The sequence below is a fragment of the Dipodomys spectabilis genome, unplaced genomic scaffold, assembly GCF_019054845.1.
Source record: "Dipodomys spectabilis isolate Male_0828 unplaced genomic scaffold, ASM1905484v1 ptg000155l, whole genome shotgun sequence".
In the NCBI taxonomy this organism is placed as follows: Eukaryota; Metazoa; Chordata; class Mammalia; order Rodentia; family Heteromyidae; genus Dipodomys; species Dipodomys spectabilis.
Window position 1 is genome coordinate 3,359,700 of NW_024870832.1, and position 12,560 is coordinate 3,372,259.

Below are 12,560 nucleotides of genomic sequence, written 5' to 3' on the forward strand. Positions count from 1 at the left end.
GTGGTGGGTTTTTTGTTGTTGTTTTGTTTTGTTTTGCTGGTTAGTTTGAGAAAAGAGTCTCTTGGATTTCAATGTCTAGGCTGATTTATTTTTTTTTTTTGGGGGGGGGGGTCCGGTCGTGGGGCCTGAACTCTGGGCCTGGGCGCTGTCCCTAAGCTCTTCAACTCAAGGCTAGCGCTCTACCTCTTGAGCCACAGCTCCACTTCCGGCTTTTTTCTTTTTGCTTATGTGGTGCTGAGGAATCGAACCCAGGGCCTCGAGCATGCAAGGCAAGCGCTCTACCACTGAGCCACCTTCCCAGCCCTCTAGGCTGATTTTTTAATGTGTATTTTTATTGTAAAGATACTGTACAGAGGGGTTACAGTTACATGAGTAAGGTAGTGAGTATACTTCCTATCAAGCATTGTTACCCTCTTCTTTGTTTTTCCCCTACTGTCCCTTCCCTCCCCACCTCCACACATCCACCAAGTTGTAAAGTTTGTTTTCAACATAGTGTCTTGTACATCTCATTGTTGTAATGGGTCAGCCTGTATCCTTGTTTCAGAATTTTGTTAGCTGTTTCTTTTTAATTTTTTTTGTTAGCCATGGAGCTTAAACTAAGGACCTGGGTGCTGTCTCTGAGCTCTTTTTGCTCAAAGCTAGTGCTTCACCATTTTGAGGTACAGCTCCATTTATGGTTTTCTAGTGGTTTACTGGAGATAAGAGTCTCACAGACTTTCCTGCCCAGGCTGGCTTTGAGCCAGAATCCTCAAAAGATCTCAGCCTCCTGAATTGTTAGGATGACAGGTGTGAGCCACCAGCACCCAGCCTGGGCTGGTTTTAAACAGCAATCCTCAGATCTCAGTCCCCTGAATCTCATCTAGGATTATAGCTGCTAGCCACCAATGCTTAGCTAACTCAGATTGATTGCTTTTTATAGTCATAAACTCAACTTCCCCACCCCATCCTCAGGGTGGTTGGGATATATTTATATAGGGCATGTTAAATGGTATTTTAATTCTTATTGTCATTTTTCACTATTCTTATGAGGGATGCTGTATTCAAGTCCTACCATTCATTCCCAGCCTACAGATAACAGTTTGAGCTGGGTCTCTGTTCACAGATAACAAAGCCTCAGCAAACGCAAGGACTCTTCCTCTTTGTCCTACCACTGCTACACTTCCCACTTCCACAACTTGGCAACTGAGTCCTCACCAGAATGTCTGTTAGAATTTCTGGGATCTTTCATACTTTGTAATAGTATACATGTCTATTATATTGTGAAAAAAAACCCAAACATTACAGAAGGGTCTAAAATAACTAGCAACCACCTGTTCTATCTAATCTTGTCCACCTTAGATGCAAATAGTCTAAACCTTTTCTGTGTTGGGATAGCCAATTGAGTTGGCCATACCTCAAGTCACCTGTCTCTGTCTCTTCATTTTTTTCCCGGTGTTACCATAATCTCATTAGAAGGATGAATCATCTCATGGGGTTCCCTGTATCCTCTCCTGAATGAGGTTGGGATTCTTCATCACTTCAATTTATGGAACCTGGATTTTGGTGGGGTTTTTTTGTTTGTTTGTTTTTAATTCCCCAGGAGTAGCATTTTGTCAAAATACAGAAATCTACAAAATGTCGGTTGTGAGGGATTCCTGGTTGATGAAAGACCCCAGCTGTCCTGTGTTCCATGGGTCCAGGACCAACATCAGGAGCCTATAGTTCCTCAACCAGCCCATCTTTCATTTGAGGGATGCTGGCTGGCAGGCAGTGCATCCCTCCCACAGACCCGTCTATAGTCACGAGTGGACAGTATGGAATGGACAGAGGTTCAGAAGAAGCAGACAGGGACATGGTGACCTGATAGTTCCAAGAATGAACTCTGGGAGTTGCCGAGCTCCATTTTGGTTCAGAAAATGGTCATTTTGCAAGAGGCAGAATGACCCTGGTGCCAGGGTTAGGGGGTCAGTGAGCTTAGGAGATCTAACTTCTCTAAGAATCTGGCAGAGCTTGGCACTCATGGTCCATGCCTGCAATCCTAGTTACTTTGGAGGCTGAGATCTGAGGATTGTGGTTCAAGAAGCCAGCCCCAACAAGGAAGATTGTGAGATTCTCATTTCCAATTAACTACAGAAAAAGGCAGAAGTGGAGTTGTGCCTCAAAGTGGTAGACCACTAGTATTGAGAGAAAAAAAAATCTCAGAAACAGTTCTCAGGCCTTGAGTTCAAGCCCCACGACAAACACAAAAAAAGAAAGAATAAGAAACATGGTGAATTGATTTCATTCTTATTCAGCAGTCATCATGCATAAAATAATGTTCTCAGCATTGAGAGGGCATTTTTTTAAAATAATAACTGAGAGTAACAATGATTAAGCTTCATAGTTAAAACCTTAATAGAATAAAATTAACAACATAATGTCCTTTAAACAACACTAAATAATTAATAGCATGAATAAAGCAGGTTAAGAAGAATACACAATTACCAAACATTTGCCCTCCCCCCAGGCTTTTATTAATAAAATGGCAAAGGAAACTAAAAATGATTTAATTAATCCTGTTAATGAAAAGTACTGAGGTAGGTGGATAGATTGAGTTGATTGTTCTAGTTATAAAGTAGGCAAAGAGTTAATAGTTTAATCAAGAACATTTCAATATCAGCAGAGTCCATTTTCCTACATTGTGGGTAAAAAAAAAAAAAAAAACCAAGCCCAATAACTATAAAAGATGCATTTCTTAGTGATGAAGGACATTGTAGCATTCAATATTGTGATTTTTCAGCACAAAACTGGAGGATGTCAGCTATTTAGATGAACATACACTCTCTTCAAGTTATCTCCTCTAATGGTGATGCATTTAGTTTAGCATCGTAGATATAAGCTCAGCTCATTTTATCATTCTTGCTTTGTACCTTCTCTAGGTTATTAGGGGAGTTAAGTTGGGGGATCAGCTTGATTAAGTGTAAAGGAGGCTTGGTTCTACCAATCTTTTTTTTTTAAGCTTTCTACCACTTTGAACCACAGCTCCACTTTAAGTTTTCGGGTTGTTAATGGGTGATAAGAGTCTCACAGACTTTCCTGTGCATCGTGGCTCTTCAAACCATGATCCTCAGACCTCAGCCTCCTGAGTAACTAGAATTATAGGCATGAGCCACTGGTGCTCAGCTTCCACCCATCTTCTAATCAGACATTCTGGTGACTAGAGTCAAGCAACACCAATGTTGCAAGCCAAGTGCCATTTCTTTTGGCCTCAGATATGCTCAAGATGGAAAGTCAGCACACACACACACACACACACACACACACACACACACACACACACACACACACACACACAGAGCACCCCAGGAGCTTATTACAGATTTCCAAGTGACAGAATTTGACTGTGGGAGATCATTTCCATTTTATTCTCTCAATAGTTATGAACAAGATGTTCTTTTTTAAAGTATCTAAAGGGGATGGGGAAAAAATAATCTCTTGACTGTGTTCTTGCTTTTAACCGGCAGTGGATGGCTGTGTTCTTAGATGCAAAAGCATCTTGAAATGCAGGTTGGATAGGGACACCTAATTTCTGCTTTTATATTAGTAACCGCTTGCCATGACCTTTATGCTCCCCAAACTGTAGCAATCCGTTCATCTCAACCTGAAATTTCTATTGTCAACCTATTAAAAGCATCCCCAGGCATAGCTGCCTGTCAGACACATTTCCAGTCCCTCCCTTCCTCCATCTCTCCCTTCCTCCTTCCCTTCCTCCTTCCCTTCCTTCCTTCCTTCCTTCCTTCCTTCCTTCCTTCCTTCCTTCCTTCCTTCCTTCCTTCCTTCCTTCCTTCTTTCCTTCCTCCCTTCTTTCCTTCCTTCCTTCTTTCCTTCTTCCTTATTTGTACTATATTTAAGTAGTTGTATAAAAGAGTTGCCATTTATGGATACAATATCTTTTGATGCCCTTTTGGCTTGAGGAAGAAGTCTTAGCTTTCATTCATTTCATCGGCAAATATGTATTGAACATCTGTCTGCTCTTTGCCAGCCATGCTTCTAGGTGCTTGGTTTTAAGATATCTCAGTGAATAAGACACACATGTCCCCCTGGTCAGTAGCTGCCATTCCAATGGAAGGAGCGAGGACAGCGACAAAGGAGTAGAGACAAATACACTGGAGATGCTCTAGCAGGCACTGAGATCAAATTGGCTGGACTGGATTTGGGAGAGTCACTGAACTATACTCTCCCAGATCTGAAACCAAGATTCTTATACACAGGGTTTATTCAGTTGTCAATCCTAGAAACACTGTAGAGAAACACAGCAGTTGAGAAGAGAAGATAGCTGGGCATCAATGGCTCACACCTGTAATCCTAGCTACTCAGGAGGCTGAGACCTGAGGATCACTGTTGGAAGCCAGTTGAGGAAAGAAAGTCCTCAAGACCCTTTATCTCCAATAAACTACCAAAGAAGCCAGCAATGGAGGTGTGGCTCGCATTGTAGAGTAACCGGCCTTACATGAAAAAAGTTCAGGGATAGAGGCCAGGCTCTGAGTTCAAGCCCCAGGACTAGAAACAACCCCACCCCACCTACAAAAAGAAAGAAAAGATGCATCATTAAGCTACTTAGGTTTCAGGCTGCAGGAGCTCAGTATCTCTAGGAGTCTCTAAATGTCTGGTTATGCACTCAGGCAAGAGGCTGCTGGCATGCATGCCTACTAATTGCCCACCTGTCTTTGGTGGTGAGTTCCCTCTGGGCCTGTGAACTCCTCAGAGAGGCTGGCTTCCCTGCCTGTATGGAAGTGAAGGTAGCAGGTGTTTGTGATTAGGATAGAACATGAAAACAGCAGTACATAGCAAGCAGTAGTGTCTATTGTACCAGACAAGACAAGAACTGATTGTTCAGATCCTAACACAGGGAATTTATTTCCATGACCTTCCATTCCAGGAAAACCTAGACTCTCAGTTCTCTCTCTCTCTCTCTCTCTCTCTGTGTGTGTGTGTGTGTGTGTGTGTGTGTGTGTGTGTGTGTGTGTCTATACCCATCCTGAAGCTTGAACTTAGGGCCTGGTCATTGTCCCTGAGCTCTTTGCTCAAGGCTACTGCTCTACCACTTAAGCCACAGATGCACTTCAGCTTTTTAATTTTTTTTTTCAGTGCTTAATTGGAGCTGGGTCTCACAGTCTTTTCTTCCCCAGACTGGCTTCAAACTGTTGATCCTCAAATCTTAGCCTCCTGAGTAGCTAGGATTACAGGTGTGAGCCACTGGTACCTAGCTCAGTTCTATATCTTGTCTTTAAGTCATGGAGCCTGCTGATATCCAGCCCAGTCCCTAAGTTTCCCCTCAATGCCTCATGCCTTGAAAACTCTTTCATGGCAGTAAGCAGATTCGCACGCTCAGTGTATTGTTTCTAAAGGATTGCAATGTTTTCTTAACTGACTCAGTGATTTCGTGCAGACTTTTTTTTTCCTGCATTTTGGTAGTTTCAGGTGGGAGGGTAAATCTACTTCCTCTTTACCATTTGAATTAGAAATTCTTGATCTAAACAATAATTAGAGGTCATCAAGGGAATGCTAACATATACTCTTTCAAGTACTTCTAAAGACAAGATTAGGTAGTACATTTTGTAAAATAGTTTCATCCTTGTTCATGAGAATAAAGTATTAAAACCTCAAAGGAAAATAAAGAAAAAGTCACTCTGCCAGACTTTTGATCTTGGACTTCAGCTTCCAGACCTGCAAGCAAATAAATTTTGATATTTAAGCCAAGGAGGAGTAGGAAGAGGAGGAAGAAGAGGAAGAGAAGGAGGAGAAAGAAGGGGAGGAGGAGGAGGAAGAGGAGGAGGAAGAGGAGAAGGAGGAGGAGAGGAGGAAGAGGAGGAGGAGGAGGAGGAGACGGAGGAGGAGGAGGAGGAGGAGATGAGGACAACACAGCCATCAAGTTCCAGTGGCTCTTGCCTATAATCCTACCTACCCAGGAGTGAGATATAAGGACTGCAGTTTGAAGCCAGCTCAGGCAGGAAAACCCATGTGACTTTTATTTCCAATTAGCCAGCAAAAAGCCTGAAGTGGAGGTGTGGCTCAAAATGGTAGATAACCAGCCTTAAGCAGAAAAGGCTAGGGGATCATCCCAGGCCCTGAGTTGTTCAAGACCCAGTATCATCACCAAAGGAAGAGAAAGAAAGAAAGGAAGAGGGCTGGGAAGGTGGCTCAGTGGTAGAGCGCTTGCCTTGCATGCCTGAGGCTCTGGGTTCGATTCCTCAGCATCCTTGCCTTGCATGCCTGAGGCCCTGAGTTTGATTCCTCAGCACCACATAAGCAAAAAGAAAAAAGCCAGAAGTGGCGCTGTGGCTCAAGTGGTAGAGTGCTAGCCTTGAGCCCAGGCCCAGAGTTCAGGCCCCATGACCAGACCCCCTCCCCCCCCAAAAAAAAGAAAATAAGGAAGGAAGGGAGGAAGGGAGGAAGGGAGGGAAAGAAAGAAAAAAGAAGGAAGGGAGAGGGAGAGAGGGAGGGAGGGAGGAAGGGAGGGAGGAAAGAAAGGAAAGTTGGTTTTCCAGATAAGAGATCAAAAATAGACCATCCAAAGGAGATGATATTCTAGCTCAGATCAAAAAAAAAGAAAAAAATGGAAAGGAATCAGCCACGGAAATTACATTTCCAGGCAGAGAACAGAAGCAACAAAGGCTGAGTGTGAGTGAGCTTGGTTTACGTCTAGTGTAGAAACATACAAGGATCATAGCATGTGAGCGGCACAGGTAGAAACCAATGCTTTTTTGCATCATGAAGTCCTTTGTCTCAGATGAGAATGTGATGAAGTCCTGAGAAACAGGGCGTTGGGCAGGCCAAGATCCAGCTAGAGCAGCATGGGGCCTCTGGGCTGCCATCCATGGGCTCCTCCATCCACTAGAATTCTCCCTCTTCTCCTCTCAATTTTCTTATCAAGATTCTCATGGTCATAGCCCCCCAAACCATGGACCCAAACAGGCCTGTAATTTATGATCCTGCATTGGATAGGATTGTAGATGGAAAAGAAACCTCAAGCAAATCAATTCTGATACTGAAGCCAAGAAGGAGGAAGAAGAAAAGAAGACGGAGGGGAAGGAAGGAGTGTAGGGAGGGAAGTGGGAGGGAAGGGGAGGAAGAGGGAGAAGAAGGCACCACACAATCCAATTTGGTCTTCTGTCCCAGCCTTCCTCCCTCCCTTCGATCATTCTCACCTCTATTTACAGTCACACTAGCCTCTTTGCTGCATCTGGAACAAATCTAGCACTGCCCGGTCTCTAGGCATTTTCTTGAAAGCAGTATCACTAAGATTCAGGTGCCAGCCACAGCCCTCGGGGAAGTTAATCTTGATTATTTCTCCCCGAGCCCACTTGATTGTCTCTTCATAGGACTCTGCTCCCACAAGAATAAGTGCCACTGAACTCTACGGCACTGTCCATTTACACTGTCATTTGTTTATTGTCTCTAGTGTGTCCCACTATAGGATCAGATCCATGAAGGGAAATTTGACCCTCCTAGAGCAAGTTACCAAAACATTTTACAAATAGTGCATTTGTGGGAGAGGGAGAGAAGGAGGGGTGAAAAAAGGGAGTGGGCAAAGGAGGTAGGGAGGAAATTATCTGAAAGAACACAGTAGCCAGAAGCTGGTGGCTTATGCTTGTAATCCTAGGAAGCTGAGATCTTGAGGAGTGGAGTTCAAAGCCAGTCCAGTCAGGAAAGTCCATGAGACTCTTATCTCCAATGAACCACCAAAAAGCCAGAAGTAGAGCTGTGGCTCAAAATGGTAGAGCACTAGCCTTGAGCAAAAGAGCTCAGTAACAGTGCTTAGATCCTGAGTTCAAGCCCTACAACTGGCTTTCTACCTTTCTACTGATCACCTGAGCAAGATGATTCTCCCAGTCCTCCAGTTCTTTTATCTGACAAATACATAGTGTACATAATACTTTATAAAGGGATAAAGTAAATGAGACCATAGGTAGGAAAGTACTGTATATTTCTGAATGTATTCTGTAAATAAAACGCTTCTTTTTAGGTTGAGAGTTTCATGAGTTTGAATGGATTTCATTGAATTAGAAACAAAAATATATCCATTCTTAGTAAAGAATCCTCCGTGCATGTTAGAATTAGTCAAGCCTTGTCAAAGTAGAACAGACCCAGGGCCTTGCTTAGAAGAGGGATGGATTGGGGCCAGGAAGGTGGTTTAGTGGTAGAGCACTTGCCTTGCATGCATGAGGCCCCGGGTCCCATTCCCCAGCACCACATAAGCAGGAAAAGCCGGAAGTGGAGCTGTGGCTCAAGTGGTAGAGTGCTAGCCTTGAGCTGAAGAGCTGAGGGACAGCGCCTGGGCCCAGATTCTGGCCCCACAAATGGCAATAAAAACAAACAAACAAACAAAAATAATAAATAAATAAAAAGAAGAGGGATGGAGCCTTCCATCAGAGTCTGGTCCCTTGAACAGACCTTAAGGATCTCAAAGAACTTCCCCTCAATGGACTTCAGATGTCTCTGTTTCCAAAGGGAGAAGGAGCTAGATGTTAGTGTTTCACACCTGTAATCCTAGCTGCTCAGGAGGTTGAGGTCTGAGCATTGTGGTTCAAAGCCAGCCTGGGCAGCAAAGTTCCTCAGACACTTATCTCTAATAAACTACCAGAAAACCAGAAGTGGTGCTGTGGCTCAAGTGGTAGAGCTCCATCCTTGAGCTGAAGAGCTGAATAGCTGAGGGACAGTGCCCAGAACCAGAGTTCAAGCCCCACAACTGACCACACACACACACACACACACACACACACACACACACACAATGTGATAGAAGGAGATTGTGAATCAATGCCTTCCTTTGAGACTTGCTGGGGTGTTTTCATTATTGTTGTTATGGCCCTAGGGGTTGAACTCAGAGCCTAGATGCTATTCCTGGGCTTTTTTACTGAAGGCTAGCCTCTTACCACCTGAGCCACAGCTCTACTTCTGGCTTTTATTTATTTATTTTTTGTAGTTAATTAGAAGTAAGAGGGTCACAGTCTGTCCTGCCCAAGCTGGCTTCGAACCATACTCCTCAGATCTCAGCCTCCTAAGCGGCTAAGAGTTCAGGCCTGAGCCACCAGTGCCCGGTGAGGTTTGCAGTTTTTCTTCTATACATCTTGTCATCCTAAGAATTGCAGCCATTCACTGATCACCCCTGTCACTCACTTGATAAGCTTCATCTATGGCTTAGTCTCCCCAACCTCTTGATTTCCCCAGAGCAAGGTAGCCTTGTGAGTGACTTGTGATGCTGAATTCTACCCAGAATCCTGGCCACTGTGCTAATTTTGCCCACAGCAGTGATAATCAAGTTGAGGAGGGTGATGCAGTTGTCGCCATTAGGTCAGCTCCACTTTGGGGAGTGGGCCAGAAAATAATGTGTGATTTTTGCCACCTGTATAAGTTGGCTTGCTGAGGCCACCTGCTCAGACTCCTTCCTCTTCCCTTCCTTCCACAGGGCTTCATGGACATCGACCTAAATAAATTCAAGGAGAGCGGTGCAAATGTGACAGGGTTCCAGCTGGTAAACTACACGGACACCATCCCAGCCAAAATCATGCAACAATGGAAGAACAGTGATGCTAGAGATCACACTCGTGTGGACTGGAAGAGGCCTAAGGTATGGGGGCAACAGGAGGGGCCAACAAGGGACTAACCTGGCCTCTCCACTTGTCAATGACTCATAGGAAGCATTGGCCTTTGGGAAAGAATGGGATCACCAAAGGAACAGGCTGACTTGAAATATCCATGAACATCGTATGTAGTTGCAAGGCCCTGATGACCTAAGTGATCGTGCTTTTTAAAGGGAGAGACATTTTGTTCTTTTTCTCTCATGTAAACAAAATTCTAAGACTCAGCAATTCACAGCCATATAAGGCTCCACGATCAGCAAATAATCAGGCTGCTTCTATTGGCTCCACAATGCTCAGCCTCAGGCTTGTTCCCTCATTGCCCAACAGGGCGGCTTAAAATCAAACCCATTCAAGTCAGCATTCTACTCAGCATGTGGTCACTACTTTTCCTCCCTGTGACAATATACCTGTGCAGATCAACTAAAGGAAGAAAATTTTACTTTAGCTCATGGCTTTAGAAGTCTCATGACATGGTCAGCTGGCTCGATTACATTTTTGTTGTTGTGCCAGTACTGGGGGCTAGAATTCAGGGCCTGGGCACTGTCCTGTAGTTTTTATTATTCAAGGCTGGTGCTCTACCACTTGAGCCACAGCTCCACTTCTGGCTTTAGGGTGATTCATTGAGGATAAGAGTTACATAGACTTTCCTGCCCAGGCTTGTTTTGAACCATGAACCTCAGATCTCAGTCTCCTAAGTAGCTAAGATTAATTCAAGCCTCCAGTTCCCTCCCCCCAGACGTACACATATACACACTAATAATAATAATTATAATCATCATTTTTCTCAGAAGTTACTAGTACCTGTTCTGTGCTTATTAAAACCTACCCTCAAACAAACAAAAAGCTTACGCTAAGTTGGTTTTAAGGGAGGTTAGAAAATGCTATCTCTATTCTGGGCAGGGATACCATGTTGCATAGTTCTGGAGAATTTTTTTTTCCAGTACTGTGGCTTGAATTCTGGACCTGGGTACTGTTCCTGAGCTTTCTTTTGCTCAAGACTAGCAGTCTACCACTTGAGCTACAGTGCCACTTCCAGCTTTTTCTGTTTATGTGGCACAGAGGAATCGAACCCAGGGCTTCATGCATGCTAGACAAGCACTGTACCAATAAGCCACATTCCTGGCCCTGATTATATCTCTACATATGGAATCTCCATGAGGTGGCTCTTATTCTGGAAGCTAAATGTCCCTAGCCAAAATTCTAAAAAATCTACCTGAGGATTGGCCAACAGATCTCTACCTTCAAGTCATCTAGCCATTCCCAGGCAGAGTTCCTGCCTCTCCTGTCCCAGAAATGCAGCTCTACATCCTGCAGCTAGAATCTGTTTTCTTGGTTATTTGAGAATGTGTTGGAATGAAGATAGCAAGTCAAATCAGACAGTGTGGCAGTGTGTGCGTGGAATTCTGCTGAGAAGGATCCTGTGGCCAAGTGTGTTATCTGGGACAAAATGAATCCCTGGCAAACATTTCCTTGTTGGTTGGTCGATTTCTTTTTGTTCAGTGCAGGCCATAGAACCAAAATGCTTTCTATCCTGTGATGAATCAGATTGACTTAACTCTTCAAGAATGGGATGTATTTCAGTATGAGCTTAGGCACTCAAACTTCCCAAGAACTTTAAAGCAGTGAGTGAACTACATAGAAATTAATTAATTAATGCCACACCCAGTTTCCAAGTATAAAGTTGTTGTTGTTGTTTTTAATGAGGAAGCTAGGTGTCAGTGCTTCATGCCTGCAATCCCTAGCTATTCAGGAGGAGGGTATGTTGAGGATCATGGTTCCAAGTCAAATGGGACAGGGATGTCTGTGAGTCTCTTATTGTCCAATGAATCAAAAGCTCACTCATCTGGGAAATACTTTCTCTTTTACTATTGACAAGGAATGTTGGCGGTCAACAGCTCTCCTTGACTCCGAATTTGGGGCAATAATATGGAGGAAACCAAATGGTTTTCCATACATTTGGCCTGCAGTTGTGTTGTATTTAATTGATGCATTTCTTTCCTCTGGATCCAATAGCTTGTGAAGAATATATGTGTGTGTGTGTGTGTGTGTGTGTGTATACATGTGTGTGTGTATGTGTGTGTGTGTGTGTATATATATATATATATACATATATATATATATATATATATTATAATTACATTGCACACAAAACTCTTGAATTCTGGTTTCTCTCTGGAAGTCAGTCCTTGCCATGCTAACCTCCACAATTCAGTAAGGTCATGCTGGCCAGTGTGTCTGGCCTATTGCAAGATTCCCAGTACAGTTCCCCTTCCTATCTTCCAGGCAGGTCTCTCTGATACCTAACTGTCTGTATTCCCCCCTCCAGTATACCTCTGCTCTCACTTATGATGGAGTGAAGGTGATGGCTGAGGCTTTCCAGAGCTTACGAAGACAGAGGATTGATATCTCCCGCCGGGGGAATGCCGGAGACTGTCTTGCTAATCCAGCTGTTCCCTGGGGCCAGGGCATTGATATCCAGAGAGCCCTGCAGCAGGTAAGGCTGGCAAATGGTTTTCCTACCACATAGGAGCCTGCTAGGAAGACTTTGCATGGAGTTCAGGCAGCTGTTTAAAATGAAAGAGAAGGTCTGAAGTTTGAAATAACCAACATACTGTTTATATGCCTGCTGCAAAACACCCAAAACCTCCTCACGTGAAAGTAACAAAAGAATAATGTGGAATTCCTTGTGATACAACATCTATTACTTTCTGCTTAGACATGAAGCTGGAAATGGAAAGTCAATGATACCCATATTTAGACAGAGAACTTGAGATACACAAAGATGGATTTTGTGAGGTCTGTTAGCATTCCTTGGACTTTGTCTTCTTTTTCTTTGTTCTCTAGGCCCAATTCTGGACCTTAAGTGGGTTTCCTGGCCCTTCTTATTGACACTTTCTTGCATCTCAACAATGCAATCATCAATTCTCTTCCTTTTCTTTTCTTTTTACATTTAGTTAA

General features: G+C 43.7%; 1 protein-coding gene across 7 annotated transcripts in view; it reads left to right on the forward strand.

Annotated features, from left to right (window-relative positions):
- Gria1 (glutamate ionotropic receptor AMPA type subunit 1) overlaps positions 1-12,560 on the forward strand; it is a 345,667-nt gene that overhangs the window by 199,330 nt on the left and 133,777 nt on the right. For 6 of the 7 annotated variants that reach the window (XM_042692388.1, XM_042692387.1, XM_042692390.1 and 3 more), the window contains 2 exons: positions 9,428-9,589; positions 11,929-12,096. In XM_042692388.1, the coding sequence (XP_042548322.1) occupies positions 9,428-9,589; positions 11,929-12,096 (330 nt within the window). The remainder of the gene's footprint in view (positions 1-9,427; positions 9,590-11,928; positions 12,097-12,560) is intronic. The other variant, XM_042692392.1, reaches the window with a different exon arrangement.